Raw genomic sequence first — 27299 nt, 5'->3', positions numbered from 1 at the left:
AAGGGGCTCCCCTCAGTCTCACCGTTTAGAACCATCTGTCTGCGTGCTGTGAGCGCAGAGCTGTGGTGTGTAACTCGGACCCGCGATGTCTAGCAGACAGCGGGGTCTCAACTCGTGTGCGAGGAATGAACACACGAGTGCCTCTCCCCAAAATCACCACTCTCTCAACAGACATTAACCCAAAGAGGAGCTGGAAGGACGGATGGAAACAAACTGGCCTTGACCACGAGACACCCTCCCAAGTCCGGAGGGCACCCGGCAGGAGGCCCACACCCTCCGCTGTCCACCACGACTTGACTAACACAACCCTCTGCTCGTGGGCAGACCGTCCCACCGAACCCGACGGGGCGCCCTCACGCAGCAGGCAGTACCACTGCCCTCCCGTGTTACAGGGCCTGGGAGTCTGCAGTGTGCCAGACAGCTGCCCAGACTTCCGCCAGCCGGGGTCCAGCCAAGGACCGAAGCTCCTCTAGGTGACAGCAGAGGAGAGAGGCCCACAGAACGGAAACACCTTCCCCACCTGTCAGCTGCAGGATTAAATCCAAACTCCACAGCACGACCCAAACACCTTCAGGATCTGACCCCTGCCAACCCCCAGGCACCCTGGCTAGAACCATGTGGAACCAGGCGACTTCTCCTAGCACTACCAGTCTCTGGCTGGTGTGCATGTGCACAAGCCACTTCCCTGCCCTGGAACCTCTCGGCCTCGTGTCAAGCACCACGTCTTCCAGGAGCCACACTGGACGCCTGAGTATGGACTCTTCCAGACGGGAGCCCACTCATGACCCCCACGCCCACAGCTGCAGCCTGGCGCCCAGCACAGGGCCTGGCAAGTCACAAGCCCTCAGGAAGCGTCCACAGGGAAGGAGGTGGGGAGGGAAGGAAGGAAGGAAGGGAGGGAGGGAGGGAGGCTGGTAAGAGGCAACGGCAGGCAATGGAAAGCAGGCAGGCCTTGCTGTGGGACCTGGGTTCACCCCACTGCCTCTCACGGGAGACCGCAGCTCATCCCCCTCCCCTCTCCTCTCTTCCCAGCAGGAAGGCTCAGCTCTCCCCGACCCCTTCAGCGAACAATAATCTCCACTGCCCTCTGATCAAACTGGACACCAACCCAAGCCGGGCAGGCGCTCCGCTTCGCACAGCCCCCAGATCACTGAGGACAAAGCCAGAGGAGCAGCGAGTGTTTTCCGGGTTTCGTTCATTTAGATCGACTTCCCCGGAGCCTCGCAGAAAAGGGGAGTTTGCAGTGCCACTCACTCGGGGCCTCAGAGCTGCCTACGGCTCCCCGTGGCCCAGCCTGGGTCCCAGAGGCTTCCCGCGGGGCCTGCGTGGGCTCAGAGGCTCTCCCATGTGTGTGGGAGCCCGCTCACCGACAGAGGAAGAGGAACGAGGCCGAGAGGGGACCCATGCCGCACCCTCCGGCTCACGCCTGGGGGATACCAGGCGTCCCCCTCTCAGGTGGCTGTGCTGGCCAGGCTGTCCCAGGCCCACAGACACACATCTGAACACGCACGCACTGCCCCTCAGAAACCCTCCTCCTTTAGAAGAGAGTCCGAGAGCTGCGCGCTAAGAGCTGAGGGCAGGGCTTCCACAGTCACCAGGGGAAACTCACTGATTCCAGGGCTTTGCCAGGAGCACAGAAATCCACGAGGGGCTCAGCATCTTCCCTCCCAAGTTTCCAGGCCTAAGTCTTCACAAGTGTCACTGTCACAGCCGGGGCAGGGCTGCACGGCCCACCCTGACCTCTGGCAAACCCTATCCTTCAGAAATACACGGGTACGCGGCAGAACAGGCTAGAGGGTTTCTCTCCAGACTGAGCGCAGGGAGACCCGAAGGAAGACAACATCCCATCTCCCGGGACATACAGGGTCTGGTGCATGTCCCAAGGTCTCCTTGCTCCAAGCACACTGTCCCCCCACCAGGGGACAGGGATGACACACGCTGTGGCCGCCACACGCCATCGCTCTGCCAACCATCTCCTCCTTCTGCAGAGGCGGCGGCGGAAGTTTAAGCTCAGGCACGCTTCGCAGAGCTTTCTGACCGGGGACGGGCTGAGGCCCCGTCCCAGCTGTCTGCTGTCCCGCTCCACGTCTGCCCCCAGGCCAGTTAGGCCAGGCCTGTCGGCGACCGCACCAAAGTGACTCCGGGGAGGCCTCACCTCCAGACCTGTGCACATCCGACGTTTCTTGTGGCCATTTCAATGACGCTTCAAGTGCACACACCCCACCCAGCCCACAAGCTCTCCTGCCTAAGAGCCGAACCCTGAGCACGCCACTGTCCCATCTCCCTGCACCCTCAGGGCGTCCCCACCCTCCCCCGTCCCCCACCCTCCCCCGTCCCCCACCTAGCCCAGGTCCCGTCTTCTCGCATCTGTGTGGGGACACCTCCCGGCCTCCTCTCTGTCCCTGTGCTACTCCTGCGCCAAACAGGAGCCAAGTGGTCACCTCAACGTGCAAAGCCGCCCGTGTCACAGCCGGCAAAGCCCGTTAACAGCTGTCAGCACGGCCCTCGGGGCCCACCTGGGCCAGCGGGACACTCGCCTGTCCTCTCTCTCAGGCTGCCCAGGTGGTCCCTGTCCTGTCCTGTGAACTCACCCTCCCCTCCCACCCCACAGGCCTTGGACAGAAGCCCTCCACCACCCTTCAGCTCAGCCCCAGGTGCTGTCCTCAGAGAAGCCTGCCCTGCCACAGCCCACAGCACCCCTGGCCTGGATCAGGCCACCTGAAAGTTCCCAAAGCATCAGACACCTGTCTCCTGGCCCGGCTGCCCCTGCCTACTGTGAGTGTGATGCCCTCAAGAGCAGGTATCTCCCAGAAGGGCAAGGACCATGTGCAGGGCTGGCTGTGCCCAGCACACACCCACCACCCTGTAAGGCCAGGCTCGGCCAGGCCTCCCCAGGTCCGGCACGCATTCTGCCCACGGGTACCCGAGGCAAGTGATGGGACAGACACCAAGGACTCACAGCAAGGGCAGGGACAAGCTGTGGCCAAGGAGTACCATCACAATGAACAGAGACTGACACCATACAGGAGTCGAACTTCCAGCAGAGGCTTCTTGGGCCCTTCCTCAGGCAAGAGATTAAGAAAACACGCTGCACAACACTGTAAAGCGACCATACTCCAATAAAAATTAATAAAGAAAAGACAAGACGCTGCCAATAACGCAGGTGGAATTACTGACCAATGAAAAACAGACTTCCTGATAGAGGAGGGCCTTGCTTGTTGCAGTGGTGTCAATGAACCACTCCTTAGACCAAGCTGGTTGGAACAGGGTTTATTTGCTCAGAGGTGGAGCTGACTGTACTAAATTAAGGATGGGGATGGGAATGTCCTGGCGGTCCAGTGGTTAGGACTCCACACTTTCACTGCCATGGGCCCAGGTTCAATCCCTGGTCGAGGAACGAAGATCCCACAAGCTGTGTGGCATGGCCAAAACTAACTAAATAAATAAATAAGGATGAGGACTCACCCCACCCGAGCTTGCTCTGTCACAGTTCAGCACAGTTATTTCCTCGCCTGTAATAAACCACAACTGTGAGTGGAAAGCTTCCCGGGATCCCTGTGAGCCCTCGCGGTGATCACGGAACCTGAGGGTGGTCTTGGGGACCCATAAACACAGAAGGGAGGCAGTCTCCTGCACCGGCCCCTAACTCTGCAACAGCCATACAATGAAGCACGAAATGACTTATTAAAGCGCACTCTCCACATGTGTGCGGAGGGCCCTGGGAGCTGTGCTGAGCAGGAAGGGCGGGCTGAGGAACCGGGCACTGAAGGCGCCACAAGCGGAGGAAGGGGCAATGCACCGGCGTGTGTGTCAGCAAACACACGCACAAAGCATTTGCGGGAAAAATGCACCAAACCTGTTAACACTGGCTGCCTTCAGGGACGGAGACGGTGCTGAGAGAGTGTCTTGAGGGCTGAGCCATGTGATAGCATGGCCGGTTCACAGAAGCTCCTCCAGAGCCCCCAGATCCGAAATGATAGGCGTCTGTCTCCAGTTCTGCTTCCCAAAGGCCAGAGAAGACACCCACTCAGCTTCCCTATCCCGAGGCATCCACGCCACGTAGTACGAGTCTCCATGACAGACATGGCAACAGGGGGAAGCTCAAGACACAACCTTCGGAGATAAAGTAAAAGTGCAGTGTGCAAATGCAGTGAAACTTCACCTGTCTGAAGTGGGATTAACCTGATACCACCTCCCTGCCAAGTCTGACACCTGTTACAACAGCCAGACCGGAGAGCTCCGGAGGGAAAGGCCAACTCTCCTCCCCCAGGTTCATACGGGCTTCTCCCCACCTGCTTCGCCAAATCCATGCAAGGCCCCGTCCTCCTCAGCTCCCCTTGCGTGGGGTCTGGCCACACCAGAGCCCAACCCCCCAGAGGTGAGCTCTGCTCCTGGCGGCCAGGACCTCTGCTCACTTCACTTACAAGACGGAAAATTCCAGGGCGCAGGCATGACTGGCCCAGCCCCACACAGAGCCTCACCCAAAGCAGGGACGCAGTCCAAGACTGCTTTGGGATTCTCAGTGAACTACCCTCCATCCAGGTTGTCACCAGCTCGCACGCACAGACAAGTGGCAGCACCGAAATGGATACATCAGGAAGTGAGATCCACCCATACCATTGCTGGCCCAGCTACTTCAGTGCTAACAGCAGGTAAGACCCTTTATTTTAAAAAAAAGAAAGTACTCAGCTATTTCCAAAGGCTATTTTTAACATATTGTTACCAAAACTCTTCAGTTAATAAAAAAAAGGTATTTTAATATAGCCAATCTATAAGCCCTATCCATCTATCATCTTTTTAAAATATCCATTTAACTGAAAAAGCCTCCCTGACCCTCCCCTCCCATTTGAGTTTAACCTTAAAACTCTGCAACACCACAAGGCTGGGGACGTTAAAAACATGCCAAGTGTTCTTGAGCCAATTAAAACGAAGACGCACCCCTTCCCTTGGACACCTACATCCCACCCTTCGTGAGGGCAAGAGGGAGCGTGTGCCTTAGTCCACTGGCCCGGAGACTGTGGGGAAGGCGGGCCCACGCCCTGGTCAGCACACCAGGGAAGGGCAGGAGACGGACAGGATGCCTTCTGCCCAGTGAGTTCTGAAAATTGTCACAAATGTTTGACACGTCAACACTACCTGAAAGGTATAAAACCCTTTCCCCTGGGACTCCCCTGGTGGCACAGTGGTTAAGAATCTGCCTGCCAATGCAGGGGACACGGGTTCGATCCCTGGTCCAGGAAGATCCCACATGCCACGGAGAACTAAGCCCATGAGTCACAACTACTCAGCCTGCGCTCTAGAGCCCGTGAGCCACAACTACTGAGCCCGTGTGCCACAACTACTGAAGCCCACACGCCTAGAGCCCATGCTCCGCAGCAAGAGAACCACCGCAATGAGAAGCCCGCACACCTCAAGGAAGATTAGCCCCCGCTCGCCGCAACTAGAGAAAGCCCGCGCGCAGCAACAAAGACCCAACGCAGCCATAAATTTATTTATTTATTTAAAAAACAACAACAACAACAAAAAACCTTTCCCCTTCACTCCGTCTGAACCTGGGCAACCCAGGGAGGGAGCCCAACACGGTCCTCAGAGATCTTCTTGCTCAAGCACCGGGCTCCCGAGACAGAGGCCAGAAAGCGCAGGGACAAGCCCCCGAGCCAAGGCCCTGTCCCCCACCATCAGCTCCAGGAGCTGGGAGTCCCAGCAGCAGCGTCCATCTCTGAATGAGCTAAAGGCAGAGACGCCCTCTCGGACAGCGGCTCCCAGCAGGTCCCAGGAGCTGGGCTTCCTCTGACGTTCCCAGGGAAATCCAGACAGCTGGCTTTCCAGCCCAAGAGCAGCCTGAAAGCACCCCCGCTGCACCTCACTGCGGGCTGGACTCCAGGGGCCGCGGCCTGATCCCCCGGCAGCGTTGAGTGCATGGCCAGCTCCCGGAGGGCAGCTGGCCACTGGCAGGATGGGCCGCGCGGGGCGCCCTCCAGGTGGGCCTGGAGATGCGGGGCTGGACCAACCTCTGCCAGGGCCCGTGGGGAGGGCTGACAAGCAGCGGCGCTGGATCCCCGGCACCCTTAGGGGCTGGGAAGTCAGGAGAGTGGGAAAGGAAGAAGTTGGTGGCAACTTCTAACAACTTTTATGGGAGAAAGCTCCAAACTGGCACAGAGGCCACAGTGCAGTGCAATGACCCTCCTGTGCCTCCCAGGGGCCAGGCACCGAGGTTCTGTCATCTGGTTTCATCCAACACTCCACCCTCCAGCCCAACCTCATGTTTTCTAACCTGTTTTGTGACGGACGTTTTGCCTCACAACTTTACCTGAACTCACCGACAGGACGCTGACAAGTGGGCACACATGTGACCCCGGTCCCCACCTCCCCAAGGAGGTCCCGCCAGCCCCTTCCCAACCAGCCCTCAACTAACTTCAGGCAACCGCCAGGCTGGGTTGTTTTGGTCTTTTGTGGGGTTCTTTCTGGCCTTAAGATTAGTCTTGCCTGTTCTAAAACAATTTTTAAAATTTCAGCAGCCTTCTTTCTCCCACTGAGCTCCCCGATGTGTGTGCATCTCAGATAAAGCCCTGCTGATGGAGGACGGTCTGAAAGCGGGCCCTGCCGCTGATCAGGTCAGTCCATCGCCCTGGACCCTGCGAGTCCCTCTTGCCCCGATGTCCCTCCCCGCAGTGCCCCGGCCTGCACTGTGTTCAGGACGAGCAGAGGCCCAGACACCACCCCACCCTGTCACGGCTGTCATGAGGCCAGGAGTCACCACAGCGGGGGACACACATGAGGGCATTCCCTCCAGTCTCAGCGCCAACAACAGCAACACACCAAGTCACAGGGTGGCTCCTACCCCACGGATGCCGGATCGTGAAGAACCTTCCAGGCACTGCCAGGAGGCTCCAGGCCAACTAAGCAGCCACCTGGGGCAGGGTGACAGGACCAAGGCAGGCAGCCAGGGCTTCACCCGGGGCGCTTCCCACCCTCCACGCACACGTCTTTGCACGCGGCCCGTGTGCACACAGGAACACCTCTGTGCCTTTATTAAGCCAACCTGAGTTCTCTTTCGAGTTAGAGTAAAAAACATCACAGAGGAATGAAATGCTCTCCATGTGGTTTTCTCCACAAAGGAAAGTGAGGAGGGGAATGATACCAACTCTCTCCAGCATCTTCTGCTTCCTGAGTCAGGGTGGAAAAAGAACAGGAAGGAAGTCTGCCAGGAACATCTGCGCCCCTTTCTCCCCCGAGCCCCCCTTTCCTAGCCCCAGGGTGCGCCGTAGTTTGCGCCAAAGCAGCAGCAGGAGGCCCGCAGCGGGCGTCCCGCTCTCTCCTCAGAGCCCCCCCCACTCCTGCCAGCCAGCTGAGCTCTCCACCGTCTGACGGCCAAGACCGCCCCCCACCCAGCCACCCCGCTGCCTGAGCAACAGCCTGCTCTCAAGGCCCAAGGCCTAGACCACAGAGAGCTGGCCACCCCGCATCCCAGACACCCCGGTATCCCCGAGAACACAACACGTAAACACCTTCCATCTGGGCCACCAAAGCGGCGGAGGTCTGGGGCACGTGGTCTTCAACAGAGGAAATGCTCACTGGGGGTCCGGCATGCCGGTCACGGGCTGGGGGCCACATCTGGCCACACGCTGGCGACAGTCCCCAAGACAAACGTCCCTGCCACGTGCTCTCAACGGCCGCCTGCCTGCCAGGCCCTAGAGCACGAGCCTGGGCACAGTCGTGGGCGTAGGGCAACTGGGGGAGCAAGGGCCCAGCCACCCGCCCGGAGGAAACTGTGCCCCAGTCTGCAGACAGACAGGTCGCGACGGCCCCACGAGCCGAGGGGGAGAGCCAGGTCTCCGTCACGATCCCCCAAGCGGTGTGGGCTGCCCACCCTGCCGGCCCGGAGTGTTTCGCTTGTGACTGTCTCAGTAGCCAAAGAGCGAAGGAAGGACGCGTCCGTTCCTTCTTGGACGCCTCAGTCACGGTGCCTTGAAGAGTAAGCCTCTGTGTCCCCTCTACAGACACAGGCCCAGCGGCAATCCTGGAGGGCTGCCCCCTGCTCTCCCACCCCCAGCCACAGCCCCAGTTCCCTGTGACAGAAAGCTGAGGATGGGTGGTCAGCACGAGGACCGGCCCGGGCCATGAGAGGGGCCGACACAGCACATGTGGACACACTCAGGAATACAAAGTACTGAAAACCAGAGGTCCAGGTCCCCCGGCTGAGGGCACAGGACGACACACTGAAGGCGACAGAGAGCTCTCTAAGGTCACTGGTGACAAATCCTCCATAGCACCAAACCCTCACAAAGACACAACGGCAGAAGGAGCCACTGACCGGAGCCCTGCCTGAGGCTGAGGGTCTCGAAGGGGAGCTACCCACTCACGCCAGCCACCGCCCACCATCCTGGGTGCACCCGAGACCGGCCAGGGAAGGAAGAACGAGACATCCAGGGCAGCGCCCCGTGGTCCCGCCTCCACCACACGCAGACTGTGACACGGCGACACCAACCCCAGTGGGTGGCCGCCCCCACCTCCACCGCCACCGACTCGCCAGCACCACCCTCGCTGGTGCCACCTCTCCCTGCACCCGGGACACTTTCCTCCCGCTTCACCTCCCTCCTCTCATCCTCAGGACCCCACTCCCACCTGCCAAGGGACACTTCCCAGGAGACAGAGCTCATCCAAGGCAACAGCCAGAGCCTGTGCGGGGCCGAGGCCGGCACACAGTGGGTCTGGCGCACAGTAGGCCTGGGAGCGCTTGCTGAACTGGCCCAGACACCATCCCACAACCACTGGGTGGGGCCTGACAGGAGCCTGAGCAGCGTGTCAGAGCTGCGGCGTGTGCAGCACAGCAGCCTCGGCATTCAGCTCCTGAGACGCTCAAATGGAAACAGAACTTCTGACTGCAGGGCAGCCTGGCCTCTGCACCAGAACAAGAGCAGAACGTGAGGAAGGGAAGCTGGAGTCATGCCAGGCCGCCGCCCCAACAGCCCCGTGCTGAGCTCGTCTCCTGGTCTCCGGTGCAACTCAGCAAAAAGGGCTCTGCTTCAAAGACTGCCTGCTTCACAGACACAGGAGCCCCAGCTTGAGCCCCTCACCACTAACAGAGGCCAGCCCATCCCTGAGTGCACCCCTGGCCTCCAGCTGGTCTTGGAGAATCCGAACCATGTCCCCAGGTGGTCAGCCGCCCGTGGGAAGGGGGCACCGGGCCCTGGGAGGAGTGGGGTGTGGGCACAGGCTGACCCTGGACTCGGGGCACCTGCTCTGCCCTCAAGAGACCTGAGGCGGAGCTCGACGGGAAGAGGAGCAGCTCTCGCTTCCGACAAAATGACAGGGGCCGTGGGAAAGGATGACGGAGCTTGCGACCGTGTGCAGCTAACCCCCAGGCGACCCTGGGTGACACAGTTCAGAGGCCTCTCCTCGCAGCCTCAAAGCTGACACTCAAGGGTGTCAGGTGGGGAAGCCCAGGCGTAAATGCCCAGTGAAATACCCCTCAACTGTTCCCTGCAACCGCCCAAGATACTGGCCCTCCAAAGGCCATGGTGACTGCTGGAAATAGCAGGGCAGGCCCTCGGGGCACTGCTCCAGAGGAAGCCGTGCAGCCACCAGCCCCTTCGTCCCTTCCTGTCCTCTCAGGACACCCCCCACTCTGCCTGGGGACTGGGGGCCTGGGCCTCCACGAGGGAGGGGCCTGGTGCATAACTGGACCTCAGCAAGCACCTGCCAAGTCTGAACCAACTAGGACCCCAGAGCTGCCTTCTCGTTCTCCCAAATAAGCCCCTGGGAATCCAGCAGAGCCTCATTTGTCTAAATCCTTTTATTATCTGGCTTTAGGTTTTCTTTTTACATGAATTTAAAAAGAGGCACAGAAGTAGAAGAGCCGTATCTACAAAACTGGGAGAAAAGCCTCCCAGAAGAGCCAAGTGAGAAGCACAGAAGGACAGACCCGCCTGAGTCCGGGACCCACTTCGCTGAGTGCCCGGCTGCTGCGCGGCCTGGGGAGAGCACATGCAGGGGATGCGGCCCTGGAAGAGTCGGGAAGAGTTTCTTCTGGAAAGCATTTCTCTCTTACGTTCCCTACAATGCTGCAAAGCCCACAGCCCATGGCCTGCTCTGAGCACGCAGAGTCAGGGGGACGGGGCTGTGCCCACTGGGTCTCCGTCAGAGCTTCCCAACCTGCCCAAGCCCAACTAGAACAAAGCAGTTTCTTCTCCCACTGGGGCCAAGCAAGCCTGTCAGGGACACTGGTCCGTCCACACCTTGCTGCACAAATCCAGCAGGCAGAGACCAGTCCACATTGCTGCCAACTCTGAAATCTCACCAGGGAGCGGGAGATGGGCAGGGGCTGCTCCCCCGAGGCCCGGACTGGACTGTAGCTGAAAGAATGACCGTTGTCAGGAAGCTCTCGGCTACACTTGTTTTCTGCTTCCCACTGGGACACGCTGTGAATGACGCCGGGGCTCTGTCACAGCAGCCAAGCAAGCCAAAGGACGCCCTACCCGAGTCCCATCAAACCGCAAACGCACCAAACAAAGCCGTCACGACGCCATCACTCACTCACCCAACGTTTAGGAAACGCCCACTGGATTTAGGCACAGAGGCTCTAAAGACAGGCCCCTGCTCCTAGTTCACGAGACTGAAGCCTGAGGCTGACCAGTGCAGAAAACACAACCTCCAAGGCAAAAAGAAGCTGGGGACCCAGCCGCCCACAATGAGTAAACGCACGGGCACAACTGCTGTAGGCCTCCATGGGGATGGAAAGGGCTGAGATGGGTTCAGAAGTGCCCGGCCTCTGCCTGCACCCTGTGGGGGAGGAAGCTCACGGCTCTGGGGCTGTTCTCAGGGAGCCTGGCTGGGAGCTGACACCTCACAAAGGCCAGGCCTGAGGGAGAAATCAAACGTGTTTCAAGGCCCCCTGAGAACAGCTCGTGGGGAATGCACGAGGTAGTGAATGAACCAACAATAAAAAGGATCACAGCTGAGACCAAGGCATCAGCAGGCGGGACCAGAAGGGGCCCCGCTCACAAGCCCCCGGAAGGCCAAAGCCTTCTCCTTCCCCCTCCTCTCGTGCCTGCAAAGAAAACACACCAAGACCAATGAAAATGACCCAGACGCGTGACAGCCCAGCTACCTTCCCAAGCAGCCCCAGCGCTGCCTGTATTGATCAACCCAACACCTAGGTAATGAGAAATTGCCAACACAGTCACCAGGGTAATAAGTGTGTCCAGGGTGGTCAATAAGATCCGTTCTTAGGAGGAAATTATGCACTCCCCCTCGCCGGCCTCCTAATTGGCCTCACACATCAGGGGAAACTAGTCCCCAGGACTTGTCATCTGGCCAGCCTACAAATGTTTCTGGGAAACGTCCAGCATCAGCACTTGTCAGTTCCCAGCTTTCACTCCAGGTGATGGGTCAGCAGTTTTGGGGGGGGCGCAGCTGCCAGGCCTCAGAGCCAGCAAAACCCGCCTGCCTTTCCGTCTCCCGGGTAACAGCGTCCTCTGCAGCACCGCAGCTCTGTCACACCTGCACTCACACTGGCAGGTACTGTGCCCTCCCAGCCTGACTGAAACCAGGCCAGCTGCAGGCACAAAGGGATGGGGAAGGAGCCAAGCCACAGTGGCCCCCTTGCCACGAGCAAACTACTTCCTCGATGAAATTGGAGGCCTGGCGACAGAGGGACTCAACAGGCACCCCACGCTTGCTGAATAAGGACCCCGCCAAGAGGAGATGCTAAGAACGCTTTCTCCAATCCCAGCCACTGCAGATTTCCTGCCCCTCACTCCACCATGACCTGACCTGGGATCTCTGCGAGAACCTTTGAAAGCATGCTGCCTGGAGCAACTGATGACGCTCTCACACTGTGACAGAAAGGTCAATTACACGTTTTTGGAGGGCAATTCGGTCAAACACATATATCTTTTAGGTAAAAAAAATTCAACTTCTAAGAAGTTATCCAACCAAAACAATGCTACTTATTGGTGGGGGGGGAAAAGAACCTGGAAATATCCATCAACAGGGGAATGAAGTAAATCAGAATCCATCCACACCACGGAACACTGTATAGATTCTGAAAATAATTCAGTAGGCCTATCTGTGTTGGTGCAGAAATACTGTCAGAAATTAAGTGGAAAAAAGCAAGGCTGCAGAGTAATAGTATAGAATGAGCATTTCTTAGGGGGGTGGGTACATAAAGATCTAGTATGACAAGGAAAAAAATTTTTTTAATTTAGTATCTATATGAGACAATAGATGTTCAGTAAACTTACCGTGGTAATCATTTCATGATAATGTGTAAGTCCAATCATTATGCTGCAGACCTTAAACTTAGAGTGCTGTTTGTTGATTACATCACAATAAAACTGGAAGAAAAAAAGAGCTTGTATGTACACACAACATTTCTAGAAAGATGCCCAGGAATTTATCAGGCACTGCCTAGAAAGACGGACTGGGGGTAAGCGCGGTAACACCCCGCTGCCCACCCCTGGGGGCAACCCTCAATCCTGCTCTGAGAATGGCACCCCCGGGCATAACGAGAGCACCGCGTGATGGTGCCAGACAGCGGTGACACAGGGCAAGCCCGGAGGAGGCGAGCTGGGGAGGACTGAAGACCACTTTCACTTCTCACCTTCCTCCTCTGCAGAGCTGGGGTTTACCGTGAAACCACCTGCCCTTCTGCAGCCCACGCCGGCCTCCCCTGGTGACACTCCCATGGTGACACTCCCACAGCACTTGCCCCAAGTCCCCAAGATCCAGGAACACTGAAAAAGCCTGGGCTGGTCCCAGCTGCCCATGGGCCTTTGACAAGCTCAAGAAATGGGTTCCTTCCCAAAATGAAGGCTTTAAAAAGCATCCCCATCCACTCCTGACTTCAGTCCAGGCCACCCGCTAGGCCTTTTCCTTCCCCTCACAGCTGTCAGGAACGCCAATAACTCATCATCCTCGGACCAGCTTGACTGAAGCATGACATACATACAACTGTGTAGCTGCTGCCGTGACAGTCACAGGTGAGGGCCCCCCAGGTCCCCAATCATACCCTAACCCAAGACTTAAGGAGCCACTCAGCCTCCTTCTGTCACAGGTCAGTTTTGCCTTTTTTAAAATTTCAAGTAAATGGCATCATGCGGTGTGAACTCAATGAGGTGCCTTCTTCTGCTCAGTGAGAGTCACGTTTCTGCACACAGTACCTGTCTCCTCCTGTTTCCTGCTCAGTGATGTTCCGTTCACGTGATGGACACCTCGCTTGGTTGTGTTTGGGCTACTATGAACAAAGCTGCTGTGAACACTCACACACGAGTCTCTGTGAGGCCACACGTCTCCATTTCTCTTGGGTCAATAACCAGGAGTGGAACTGCTGGGTGGTATCACCCACGTACAGAAAGCTGCCCAGCTGTTGCCCAAGCAGCTGTGCTGTGTCCCACGGTACCACCAGTGCATGAGACCTCCAGCTGCTCCACATCTTCACCACGTCGAGAGCAGTATTTCACTGTGACCTTAATTTGTACTCCTCGTTTTTAATTAATTAATTAATTAATTAATTTGGCTGCGCTGGGTCTTAGTTGCAGCACGTGGGATCTTTAGCTGCTGCATGCGGGATCCCTGACCAGGGATGGAACCTGGGCGCCCTGCACTGGGATCACAGAGTCTTAACCACTGGACCACCAGGGAAGTCCCTATACTCCTTTTTTTTTTTTTTTTTTTTTTTTTTTTTGCGGTACACAGGCCTCTCACTGCTGTGGCCTCTCCCGTTGCGGAGCACAGGCTCCGGACGCGCAGGCTCAGCAGCCATGGCTCACGGGCCCAGCCGCTCTGCGGCCTGTGGGATCTTCCCGGACCGGGGCACGAACCCGTGTCCCCTGCATCGGCAGGCGGACTCTCAACCACTGTGCCACCAGGGAAGCCCCCCTATACTCCTATTGTGACTAATGACACCGAGCATTTTTCATGTCCTTTTTCATCACTCATATCTTCTCAAAGTTATCTGTTCAAAGTCTTTCACCCATTTTTAAAATTTGGTCATCTTATCAATTTGGAAGAATATTTTCTGTACTGTGGAAGTCCTCAGTCAGACACACATGTTGCAAATATTTTCTCCTAGTCTACGTTTTGCCTTATTTTTTTCTTAACTGTGTCTTTTGAAAGCAAGTTTCTAATTTTGAAGTCTAACTTACCAATTTTTTTCATCTATGGTTCATGCTTTTTGTGTCCTAAGAACTCTTTGCCAAACTCAAGCTTCCAGAAGTTTGTTTTTACATTTAAGTCCATGCCCCACTGAACTGATTTTGTGGACAGTATGAGGTCTCTATTTGTACAGATTCCCTGCTGTTTCAGCACCATTTGTTGAAAGACTCCCCCCATTAAATTATCTTGTCACCTTTGACAAAAATCAATTGACTCTACATTCTTAGATTATTCCTGAACTTTCTATCCTGCCCTATTGATTTACACGCCTATCCTTACACCATGACCACCCTGTCTTGATTAATGCCGTTCACAGTGTGCCTGCAAACAGCTGCTGGAAGCCCTCTAACTCCTTCTTCCAAACTCTGACCGCCGTCGTAGGTCCCTTCCATGTCTATAGAGATTTTAGAATCAGTGTGTCGATTTCTCCCTCAAAATCCTCCTGGGACTCTGATTGGGATTGTGTTGAATCTATGAATTGTCTTAACAATACTGGGTACTCCAATCCATGAACACGGTATCTCTCTCCAGTTACTTACATTGTTATCAGGTTATCCTTAATTTCTCTCAGCAACATCTTACAGTTTCCAGTGTATGGGTCCCATACACATATTTTGTTAAATTTATCCCCAAGTATTTCGCAGACACATCACAGGGTGTCCCTCTTTCTTCAGTACCTTCAAATCATCCCAACACACCACGCTACCGAGGAATGAGGCTCAGCGAGTCACAGCCCTCCGCACCACTGCCCACTCCCTCAGTCCAACCCTCAAGGCCCTGGGACAAGAACATCCAGACACCAGACGCAGCCACCCTCCTCCCCACACCAGCACCTGCAAGTGCACAAGCCCCACCTCACCCATGCAGGGCATTCCCTCGCACCCTCAAAGTCCTGATGTCAACCTGCCCCCGACTCACATGACCCATGTGCTGGAGACAAGGGATCAGACGACGTCAAGGGTGGACAAGCTCGTGTGGCAGAGAAGGACACTCGGCCCAGCAGGCTTCCCTATAGGTTTGCACTGGCTGACACAAGAGCCAAGTCACCCCCCACCACCCTGTTATCCCCGGGTCCTCACGATTTAAGAAATCCCAAACTAGGAAGAGGGTGACCACTGTCGTGCCATGTGGACCCTTCTCTGTTCCTAACCTCTGCAAGACCACAGAGCCCTCTACAGGTCCCAAGGTCGCAGGGAGCCACGATCACCAAGGGGGGGGGGCGGTGCCACCTAGTGGCGGCAGCTCTCAGAAACCCACAGAGACACTGGACGGTGGCCAGAGCCTGGGGTCATGACAGGCCCCAAATGAGCAAAATTATGGCAACACCCTGACCAAAAGACCCAAGAGGGCTTCCCTGGTGGCGCAGTGGTTAAGAACCCGCCTGCCAATGCAGGGGACACGGGTTCAAGCCCTGGTACGGGAAGATCCCACATGCCACGGAGCCCGTGAGCCACAACTACTGAGCCCGTGCGCCTAGAGCCCGTGCTCCGCAACAAGAGAAGCCACAGCAATGTGAAGCCTGCACACTGCCACGAAGAGTAGCCCCCGCTCGGCGCAACTAGAGAAAGCCCGTGCACAGCAACGAAGACCCAACATAGCCTAAATAAATAAATAAAAATAAATTTTAAAAAACGAAGTATTAAAAAAGATGCAACAGACTCATGCCTGCCAGGCCAGGCCAAAACACCCTCCCAGCCCCTCGAACCTCTAATGCCAGGGCAACTGCTGGACTCCAACTTCTGCTGTCCGCTGGAGCTGGCTGATCACACTTTGGGGAAGGGGTCCCTGGACTAGCACGCAAAATCTCACGTCTAAACGCACCCACTCGCAAACCTGTGTTTCTGTGGGGAGAAAGTATGACTTTCACCAGATTTTCAGAGATTCGTGACCCCGTGGTGAGGAACTAACATTCCAGAAGACTCTTCCATTTACGGATGTGGAAACGGGTGTAAAAGAGACCCCACAACACACGGGGGCTAAGCTGGGGTCAGACACACGTCCAGCCACAGTTTAACAGGGTCTGAGATGGCCCGAGTTACTACTGCTGCACTCAACACTGCGAAAGTGACAAAGGGTGTCCCTCAGCTCCTGGCGGACCCCACCTTGGCCCACCAGGCAGGGGCCCCCAGACAACGTCACCTTGGAACAGTGTGCGTCTGCCCCGCCCACGCCCACCCCTTTGCAGGGGCCCCACACTGCAGCAATGGGCCCCCAGCCTCTCCCTGTGTCCGAGAACCCTATGCCCGTTTCCCACCCCCACACTCAATGTCAAGAGCCACGGGCTCCACCAAATGACCCTCCTACTCAGAAACCACTCGTGACTGCCCCAAACCTGGCAACAGAGCCAAACCCCTCATGGTATTCGTGGTCACACCAAGACTCAAGTCCAGTGCTGGAGAGGCGGACTCAATGGGCCTGGGCTCAGCCCAGACGTCTGCACATGCACCAAACTCCCCAGGCGACCCTGCTGACGGGCCACACTTACACCGCAAGCCTGTGACCCTCCAACCGGCACTCAACACACGTACCCGCGTAAGCGGGGCGGGAGTTGCCGGAGGTGAGGGCCCGCCCCCGACGCCCTAGTGGGGACAGGAAAGGGCGGAGGAACTGAGGTTTCCGAGGGGCCCCCAGAAGCGGCCCAGGCACAACCACCACAAAGCACATGAAAAGAAGGCTTCTCTTTACAGGGGCCCCAGGAGATGAGGCCAGCCAGCCACACCTCACTGCTCGGCAGCGTGCACGGCCCCCAGTGCGCAGGTGCGTCTGACCTCCACCAGCATGGCGAGGCAGGCCCTGCGGCCCGGCCCAAGGGCAAGGGGCTGGCCCGGAGCAGCGCGCCGACTCCAAGAGGGGCCCTGACAGGCGGGAGAGCGGGACGGGACTCCAGCCTCCACGAACCACCTGTTTTCCCTCCACAAATGCGTGCCCCCCCTTTCCTGCTGACCCCGAGCTGCCAGCAGGCATGGGCAGCCCCCACCTCCGCCAGCGCTCCGAACCACCCCTTCCTTCCTCCCGCCTCCAGGGCCTGGTCACTAAGGGCAGGTGGGTGAACACACAACACGCGTAAGCACGGGACCAGCCCAGAAGCCCGCAGGCGCAGGCCCCAACCATGTGCCAGCCGCTGGGAGGTGGGCGGCGGTGGTCAGGTTTGGAAGCGGGACCAAAAGGTCTCAAGGAGCAGCTGCACCTTCCATCGTGTCCAGCACACTGACCCTTGCGCCATTCTGGCCAGAGATGGCAGCCGGCTGCACACCGGCCCTGCTGCCCTGACTGAGGCGTTCAAACACTCCAGCAGCTGGTGCCACCAGGCGCGAGAGGGCCTCTGATCTCCCGCACAAGAAAAAAGTCATGGAGCTTTCTCTTCTGACATGAGCCTCCCTGGGAGCGGGAGGGAAGCTTCCCCACTAGTTCATCAGCCCAGAGAAAAGGAGGAAACACAAAACATCTAGGCCTCGCCGGGGCCAGCCCTGCGTGACCCTGGGGTCTGCAGGGGGAGTTCAGGAAGGAACAGCCTACTCTGTCCTCTGAGACTCAGCGAGGCAGGAGGAAAACAAAGGGGCATCTTCAAGTGACAAACACCTGGAGTCCATGGTGCGATCGAACTGGTGCACATCCCAGAAGAGCAGTCAGAGGCTGTAATTACAGGACGGCCCTTTGAGGAGGGCTCTCTATCTTGGCCCAGCTTCCGAGAGCAGCAGGAGAGACCCCCGAGAAGACACAGTCTTCAAGTCGCACAAGCAGATAAACAGAAGGCTCTTTAAACGCCACAGGCCCCAGGCGCCAGGACTAATCCTAAAGGACCAATCTCCCACCCCCACCCCAAGACAGGAGCAGTGGGCAGAGTCGGTCTGCAGGGGGTCCGGGCAGGGGCGGGACCTGGGGGCTAAGGGCCAGCGGTGGAGCAACGCTGGAGAAAGGGGCAGTGGCCCCAGAAGGACAGGCAGCAGGACAGATGGAATCGGGAGCAGGGAGTGGTGGGAAGATGCCTGTCTGAGAACCAGGCCCGCTCGGCCATCCAGCAGCCCAGCCTGCCATTCACCTGCTGGCATTAGCTCAACAGACAAGCTGAGACTGCTGCAAGGGCCTGAAGGGAAACAATCCTCCATTACCCTGTTTTCCTTTTTTGCCCCTGAAGACTCAGTTTATCTCTACTCGTTACAACCACCTAAAAGAAATGACTTCCCTCAAAAGCAACTACTTCCTCAGTATAAACAAAAAAGAGCCCTTCAAGAAAACCCAACAAGGCAGGGCCCACACCTGCCAGCGCTCTGTCGAGAATGTCCCGTCCTCGGCGGGGAGAGTCCCTACTTCCATCTCCTTAAACCTCAGCAGCCGCAGGCAGGGCCTCTGCTGGAGGGAACCGGGCTGGCAGGGCCCATTTTGCCAAAGGTGCCAGCCGTGTGGAAAAAAGGTGGGGACCCTGTGGCCCCGGCGCCCTCCGCCTACCTGATGCTCAAGCCCGTGGTCTGGTCCAGCCTCTCCCAGCTCTGCAGCTTCGTCAGCAGCCTCTGAAAAGACATGGAAGTAGAGCCCTTAGAGCGCTGTGCCCGTCATCTCCATGCAAGCACCGGGCCCTCCCACCTCCTCCACACACGCACCTCGACCCCCAGCACAGCAGCACCACACAAAACCGACGACGTCACCTCCCTGATCCTCCAGAATGGCCTGTCCTGATCCCTGAGCTAAAATGCAGAAACGCGCCCATCCACTCCAAAGCATACAGGTTGCTTCCCAACAGCTGAAGCTACACTGCGTGCTTAACATCTCATTCATTCCTGGCTCCGTAACGTCAAGGTTCCCAGCAGGCCAGAAGGACTGCGGGCTGGGGAAAGGGGTCGGGGGCAGACAGCCTCCTGGACAGTCCTGCGATAACCACCTGTGCCCCAGGGGGCAGACGCTGCCCACGGCCTTGTCGCCCATCCTCCAGGTGCTCCTCAGGATGCCAAGCCCCAGTGCAGACAGACTGGGGCCGAGAGCCAAACCCCACCCCCAACACACACACACGCATGCACATGCACACACACGCGCGCACGTCGGGCTGGGCCCCTGTGGCCGCTGGGAAGAACAGGGGGCAGCAGCGGTGCCCCCACACGGCCCGCAGGCCGGGTCTCCCGCCCTTGTAGTCTCACAGCCGCTCCACACTGACCCACATTCCACATCGGAGTCTCACTCCCTTTCTAGACCGCGTGCCTTTGTCTGGCCTCCCACTCCTTCCTGGGGCCAAGCACAGCACTGTTCAGTGCGCTCATTCAGCCACTCAAGTACTTCCTGACCCCTATCGTGTGCCGGGCACAAGACTGGTTAATAAATCTATTACTACAGCTGACGCTGAGTCAGCCTTTACCACCGTTTAAGCACTTTACACTAACTCATTTAATCCTCAACCCTACAGGGAGACACTCGTTCCTCGTTACATAGGTGGACAGAGAGGCTAAGTAATTTGCTGGGGTCACACAGCCAGCGGGCACGCAACAGCAGGGCTGGAAACCAGGCAGTGTGATTCTACGTGCAGAACCTTAACCAATTTCAAAACAAACTATATCCAGAGAAAAACTGCTGGACTCCGGAACTGTCTTTTCAGGCTAAGTGCCCACATAAGCCAATGCCTGAGAGGGATTTGTGCTCCAGACCCACGATGCCTCACTAGCAGAGAACCCACTGTGGGGCAGCTGACAAGCACTCTGACCAGACTGCAAGCTACAGGAGGTGGTGACATGGTTTATGCCGGGCAAACCAGAAAGGAAGGTGACCGAAGGTGACCACGGGGAAGCAGTGTGGAAGGACAGAAGGACCCTGGGCCTGGAGCCGGGAGGCCTTTGTGCTGGTCTGCTCAGCAAGCGAACAAGGATGCTTTCGGCACCGATGTCCACGGCTATCTCTACAACAACCCACAAAATGTCCCAGTGAGTCCCAGCAGCAGCCACAGGGAAAGGAAACTCAGCACAGGTGTCTGTTCACATCCATGGGTGGGAACAACGTCTATTCCAGGTGCCACAAGCCATCTCCTCTCTCTGACTCAGCATCAGTGCTACTGAAACAAACTACTACGAACTCGGTGGCTGAGGACAATACACATTTACTGTCTTACAGCCCCGTAGGTCAGAAGTCCAGCAAGGGCCTCACTGTACCAGATCAAGGGGTCGCAGGGCCACACTTCTCCTGGATGCCCTGGGGAAGAACCTGTTTCCTCGCCCGTTCCAGCCTCCAGAGGCGCCCACGTTCCCTGGCTCACAGCCCCTTCCTCCATTCAACGCCACCAAGAGCAGCAGGCAAGTGGCTCCGACCTCCTCCAACCCCCTCCGGCCCCTGTCAGGACCTGTGAGCACACTGGCCCAGCTGGGGGCCAGCAGGATCCCCAGGGGAGCCTCCCTACCACAGGCTAGGGGTCAGCACCCTTCGATCCCCTTTGTCCACAGTTCTGGGGAGCAGGATGGGGCTGTCTTTAGGGGTCACTATTCTGCCCACCATACTAGCCCAGCGGCTGCCACATTTTAGCTGAACAGCTGGAACGTAGGACTAGAACACCCAGGGTCTCCCCTAGCCAGCCACAGGACACCCGCGGGAACCAGCTCACCTCCTTCTCCAGCTCCAGGTCGACCAGGGTCTCCTGCACCTTTTCCTGCCGCCCCAGCCGCCGCTGCAGCCCCTCCAGCTCCTCCCGGAGCAGCCCGTTGGTGTCCCGCATCTCCCTGGTGGGGCCAGAAGCACAGTCACTCAAACAGCCACACCGCCGGGGACGGCTGCACCCGAGGCGGCTGCACACATTTCACACACGCGCGCACGCCCCCACCCCCGGGGCCCCTCACCCCACCCCGGGGCCCTCACCGGCCCCGGGGCCCCCACACCCCCCCGGGGAACCTCAACCCCCCCGGGGACACTCACCGCAGGCAGGCATTCTCCCCCCGCAGCTCCCGCAGCTCCCTCTCCATCGCGGGCAGCCGCGCCAGCTCAGACCTCATGTTCCTCACAATCGCAGCGTCCTGCTCCTGCAGGGACAGCTTCTGCTCCAAATCCTGATCGAGGCCAGAGACAGAGGGGAGACAGTCATGGACACTTAACTGCCCCAGATCCACGGCAACTTCCACGGCCCTGGCCCCCGCCTCTGGGCAGCCTGCGCCGGCCATGCCTCTGTGCGGTGTCCTCAGGGGACCCTCCCAGGGTAGCCCCATGCGCCACGTGCCGTGCCGCCTGCAGGGCAGGAGCCCGTCACACGTCCGGCACAAGGACACGCGGCAAAGGCTCCGTGAATCGACACCCACCCTCCCACGCTGGCTCTGCTTGCCACTCCCGTGGCACAGGGTCCTGACTGAGTCCTTGTACAGTGAGGACAGCCCATCCATTATGACATGTAGTCCCAGGGACACATGGAGCCACTGGGGAGACTCATCAGTGACGAGTCACAAAACAGGCTAGGAGCACAGGACCAGGATCTGAAAATCAGGCAATCATTCAACAAATACTGAGGGGCCCAGCTCTGGGCCAGGTACTGGGTCAAGCAGTGGGGACACCACGACACAGAGGACAGATGAGGTCTCTGCAGCAAAAAGCGTAGAAAGGCAGACATCAGGCCGTGCAGGCAAGTCAATACTGAGAAGCGGGCCAAGGACTCAGATGGGTGGATGGGGCAGGGAAGACGTAATGGGTCGCGTGAAGCAGTGAGGGCCGGGGAGGAGAGACGGACGAGCCGCAGAGGACAGCACGTGAAGACCCGAGGCGAAAGCGAGCCGGGAGGTCTGGAAGCTGACAAGACGGAGTTGGGGGTACACGGAGCCAGAGCACGGGAGTGGGGTCCGGTGCGCGGACGTGGCTCTAAGGGTAGCGGGCAGCCATCGTGGCTCCCCGGCCGTGTCCTCCCACAGAGAGGCAGCACGGCCTGAACTAGAGCCATGCCGACCTGGCTCTGAGACCCAGCTTAGTCATGCGCGGGCTGTGCGACATCGGGCAGGCTGTTCACCCGCTCCAGTTCTGTTTTATCATCTGCACAGCAGTCCGTGGTACTTGAAGTTATCATACGTTTACTTTCTACTCTATGTGTTTGGTTCTGATCTTCATCCAAAAGCATACGAGCTTCCCGGGAGCGGAAATACACACCCCAGCACCCGGCACAGGGCCTGGCACATAAGGAGACAGCCAACATGTAAACAGCTACAGTGGACACAGGCAGCTAACTGCCCCTAGATGCCACTGAGTAGGCCCCCAGCTCAGAAACACCCACGGGTCATGGGGGGCTAAGCCCGGCACTGTGACTGTCCCAGACCCAGGCCAGGGACTGAAACAGAGCAACTCACCTTAATCCTCTGCTCTTGGTCCACCCGTGCTTCTTGGCTGGCCTGGAGTTCTTGAACCTTCTCGTTAGCTTCCTGCCATTTCCTATTAGGAAAAAAGTACGTCACGTGCAGACACAGGCATGTGGTAAAGCCAGCAACTGCCCTCACTCTAAAGGCTCTCCAGCACAGACACTCACTCACGCGCATGCACGCACACTCCCTGCAAGGACGCCGCAGGGTCCAGGGCCCAGCCCCTGCTGGTGGCTCTGTGGCCTGAGTCTCAGGGCAGGTGGGTAAGTCCAGACCACCTGCGAGTCCTCTCCCCTCCCCACACCTCTCACAATAGGAGCTTCTGCTGGCCCTGGAACAGCCAAAGCCAAGGACCCGCTCAGGACTAACCCACCCCACCCCCAACCCTGCCCCATCCCACCGAGTGGCCAGAACTCCCCTAAGACAACACCTGCTAAGGTAGAGGCCACGAGCTTTGGGAGAGTGCTGTCTTCTACCTGCCTCTCCTGGCGAGCTCTTCCATCCTGCCGTGCCTTTGCTCAGAGGGCTCCCTCCCCAGGAACGTCCTTTCCCACCCATGTCCCCCCTGCTCCAGGGTATGTCCTACGCAGCCTTCAAAATCTCGCTCAAACCTAACATCTTCTCTGAAAGCTCCCTCCAAGCAGGCATCCCACCCCCAGAGGAGGGAAGAAATGACTGTTCCCGCTTCTTATTCTTGGAACATCTGAAACACCGCTCTGTTCTGGCACAAAAGGTCCTGGCTTCAAAGGACTCAGTGTGTCCCCACAGCCTGCGGATGGGAGGCCAGCACACGAAGGGCACTCGTGGATCCTCAGAGCTTCAGTGCACACGACATCCGTGAACGCCAGGCGCTCAGGCCACAGAGGGCATACACAGGAGAGCAAGCCTGGGTCTTGCACATGGTTAACGAGTGGACACCCAGCTCAGCACGCAGTCCAGCAGGCTTCGGGCCGACTGTGCCCAGGTGGACGGCTGGCCAGGCTCACCTGGCAAAGGAGCGGGGACCCCTGTCCTGAAAGGGGCGGACCTGCCCGCCTCCACGCTCACCTGTGCTGCAGCTCCAGCTGCTCCTTCAGCTCCTGCTTCTCAGACTCCAGGCGTTTCACCTGCATCTCCTGGTTCATCACGCTCCACTGCAGGTCCGAGAGCCTCCCCTTCAGCACACTGACGGTCTGAAAGCGAGACAGACAGGAGCCGGTCCCCTCCCGTCCCGCTCTGGAGGGCGAGGACAGAGCCCTCTCCTTCGGAACATGTGACCGCCCCTCAACCCCACCCGAGCCTGCCTCGGTGACCCGCGGCCTCGCGAGTGAGAACGCCGCCAGCCAAGGCGGGCCCGGGCCTCACGCCTGGAGGCCTCCACACCCACGCCCCGCGTCACCCCTTCCCACCTGGCGTGTGCACAGCCCCCCAGTCCGTGGCGGCCCACACCCGCTCTGTCCTCAGCCCAGCATCCCTTCTCTAACTGCCCCACCCCACCACCGCGCCCCCGGCCCAGCTGTGCACAAGACACTACACGGGGACAAGCCGGGCACCCGCCAAGAAGTCAGAAGTGGGCGCTGAGGCTGTCCTCAGCATGACACCACGAGAGCCACACACAACGAACAGGAGCTGCACGAGTGCCACAGAGGCTGAAGCGCTCCCAGGCCAGAAGGGGTCATCGGGGAAAGCACAGGGTGGCCTGGGGAGGCGGCCCAGCGCACAGCCTCCGGGACAGCGCGTCCGCCAGACGGACACTGGGGCGGAACTGCAGTCCTCAGCTCGGACCACACCTTCCCCAGACAACCTTCTGGTGAGGGGACGCCACTTGTGGCTTTCCTGGGGCAAGACAGCACACCTCCAACAGGAAAAGCCAGGCCACTCAAGGGCGTCACTCTAAGTTAACAAGTGGAAACATCGCCCCACCAGCCTCTGAGAGTCAGACATCAACCTGCAAGCTGAAGACAAGAGGACAGACTGGCAAACTCACTACAGTGAGCAACCCTCGCACGGGGCACCGTCTGCAAACACGGAGGCCACGGCAGGCCCCCCAGGGAGGCTGATGCGGGGGTGGGTCTGTGTCCTACCCTCTCATCGACCTGCATGGTTTCCTTTATTATAACAGTGACTCTCAATCTGGGACCCAAAGAAGAATGAAGATACTTAAGATTTATTTAACAATGAACATATCCTTTGAGAATTCTTCCTGAATTAAATAAACGTACAGGCGCTGTGCTGAATACAGGAGTCAGACAGCCCACCACCAGGAGGACAAAGCTGTGCAAAAGCCAGGCCATCAGCAGGATGACCTCAGAGAGCACAGGCATCTAAACCAGGGCACCGAGACTAGAGAACACAGTTGTGCGGGCGGGAGGTTTACAGACCTAGACTCGGAACGAAGGACGCCTTCTCCACGGGGTGAAAAGGGAGACAAGCGACGTCGGGGTCTCCGTCCCAAACCGCCACAACCCTTGCCATGCCAGGCCGCACAGGCATCTGCTCTGCAACTTCTGTGCCAAGGGTGCCCCGCAAGTTGCTCCTCACTGAGCTGTGCCCAGGACATGCCCGCCCCGTCCTCCAGAGAAACCTGCAGCAGAGCCCGGGCAGGCGCACCCACAAGGCGGGAGGAGGACTCGTCTTAAGGCCGCTCACAGGTCCTCTCCTGCCAACATCCACATCGGAAGACAGATGTAGGAACAACCTTAACATGCTCTCCAGCGTTGCCAAGGCAAAAATAACCTGGCACCTGCTCCCAAGATCTATCAAGGAGAGAAAACCAGCAGAGACAGAATACCAACGATCCCACGGCCCCGACTCCCTCCCCAGGCAGCGTTTCATTTTCCTCCTCGCAGCACCTGTGATCTTGAGCAGCACGGCAAAGAGACAGGAAAGGTCAGAGAAGTCCAATTTCCACAAGTATCGGTGCCTGGGTTCTGTTTCTAAAGTTTATACAACCTTTGGTTGGTAAGACACAATAAAGACTACGACTGATCCATGCTCTGGTTCCAGAGATATTCTCAGATGCTAACAAACCTTATTAATAATCAAAGAAATGCAAATCCAGAGGCACATCTCCAGGGGCGGGGGCGGGGGGGGGGTGAGGGCAGGGAATCACAAGTATTTCCAGAAAACACCACTATCCTCCGTGACAGGTAGAGGTTCCAGTGAAAGTAGAATCCTCAACAATAGCTACTAGTAGAACACAGCAACTGGTAGCAAAAGCCATAGAGAGAACTGTAACTGGTGATCTTATAACCCCATTGCTAGGGATCTGTCCAAACCATTCAACAGAAACAAAAAGGCTACACGCATGAAGCTATCTACCATGTATGTATCTGTATTAGGATGTGTGTGTGTACAAAAACAACACTTGAAAATGACCAAAAACAGGTTAGTCAACCACTAAAAATCATAATCACAAAGACTAAAAAAGTATTCAACTTACTAACTGAAAACCACAGAATGGAAAATTATTATTTTTGCTACGATCACAACTACACAAAAAACGTAGGCACACACGTGGGAAGCAGAATTAAACTGGCACTACCGCGGAGCTACCGTGCTGGAGGTGGGAGCATGTCTCCTCTCTGCCCAGGGAGATTGCTCGCGGGGAGAGGGCAGCGCCCCAGCCCACGCCCCAGCCCCTCACCTCGCCGGCCTCGGCCAGGCCGTCCTCCTGCTCCCGCAGCCTCTTGCCGGCCGCGTCCAGGCTCTGCTGGCACACCCTGTAGCGCTCCAGCTGCTCCTGCATCTTCCCCTCCGCCTCGGCCTCCCGCTCCTGAAGCTGCCGAATGCGCGTCAGGAGCTCCTGGTTGCGGTCCACCTCGCGCTGCCAAGGAGAACGGCACGGTGAGAGGGCACGTGAGCAGGCCGGGCCCAGCCCACGCTGCCCGCCGGACGGGACTGACACCCAGAGAAGAGCCACCGATAAGGCAAGAGCCAAGCCCACAGGTGACCCGAGGCCGCGGCAGGACGCCCTCCAAGGTGAGCGCCTGGCCACAGCGGCGCGACGCCGCATCTCACAGCGCCCCCTGGGAGGGCGCTCGGCACCCGCCACCACCACCCACCACTGCTCACAGTGCCGTCTGCAGGGAGGAGACAGAGCACAGCGATCTCACTCAGACTCGACCTGAGCTTGGCAGCTCCGGCGGCTCCCGTTCCAGTGAGTCGGCACGCCCCCAGAGAGTGGACGACCGGGCAGGGACAGGTGGCGTGGACAGGAGCCTGCAGGCAGGAGCGCTTAACCCTGGGCCCTCATCTCCCCCAGAGCTTCAGAGCCCCCCCTGCACTGGTACCCTGGAGGGGCCGCGTGGCCTGCACTGGTAAGGAACGCACAGGACTCAGACTCCTCACTCTGATGATCCCTTGGGGTCTGAAGGGTCAAGTGTCGGCCACTGAGGTTACCCTCAGCCCAAGAAGCAAAGGGACCACAAGTGGCAGCCAGAGTCCCAGGGGCAAAGGCTCCAAGTCCTAGTTACGTGGAGCCTGACACTCTGCTGAGCTCTGACCTCTCATCAGGAAGCTGAGCCACAGAAGCTCCCGCCAAGGGCTGCCTGCCGGGCAATCGCAGGGCCTGCCGTACTCAGAGGCAGTGCTGAGACCAGGACCCTCCAAGCCCAGCAGCAAGGAGGAGCTTAATAAAAGCACGGCCAGGGTCACGGCCTCCTGCTGATCCAGGGTTCAAAGGAGCGACGAACCCCGAGTACAGCCTCCAAACCGCCAGGAGGCCTTGAAGCCTGGGGACCTGCCAAGATGCAGGAGTGAGGTGCTGTGGCTGTGCAGGGACCCGGCCAGCACGTCACAGGGCAAGACGTGGCATCTCTCCTCAGGCTGCCAGTCCCAAGTGCATGTGGGGCAGTCCAGGCAGGT

The 27299-nt window shown here is 58.1% G+C and overlaps 1 protein-coding gene across 1 annotated transcript in view; it reads right to left on the bottom strand.

Annotated features, from left to right (window-relative positions):
• The window catches only part of MAD1L1 (mitotic arrest deficient 1 like 1), a 321496-nt gene that overhangs the window by 286636 nt on the left and 7561 nt on the right, over positions 1–27299 (bottom strand). The window contains exons 4-9 of the mRNA XM_060077985.1: positions 26080–26259; positions 23502–23626; positions 22446–22527; positions 21040–21170; positions 20732–20846; positions 18604–18665 (exon numbers count right to left, since the gene is read on the bottom strand). Coding sequence (XP_059933968.1) covers positions 18604–18665; positions 20732–20846; positions 21040–21170; positions 22446–22527; positions 23502–23626; positions 26080–26259 — 695 coding nt within the window. The remainder of the gene's footprint in view (positions 1–18603; positions 18666–20731; positions 20847–21039; positions 21171–22445; positions 22528–23501; positions 23627–26079; positions 26260–27299) is intronic.

This window comes from Mesoplodon densirostris, chromosome 16 (genome assembly GCF_025265405.1).
Source record: "Mesoplodon densirostris isolate mMesDen1 chromosome 16, mMesDen1 primary haplotype, whole genome shotgun sequence".
In the NCBI taxonomy this organism is placed as follows: Eukaryota; Metazoa; Chordata; class Mammalia; order Artiodactyla; family Ziphiidae; genus Mesoplodon; species Mesoplodon densirostris.
This window is presented reverse-complemented; position numbering and strand designations above follow the sequence as displayed.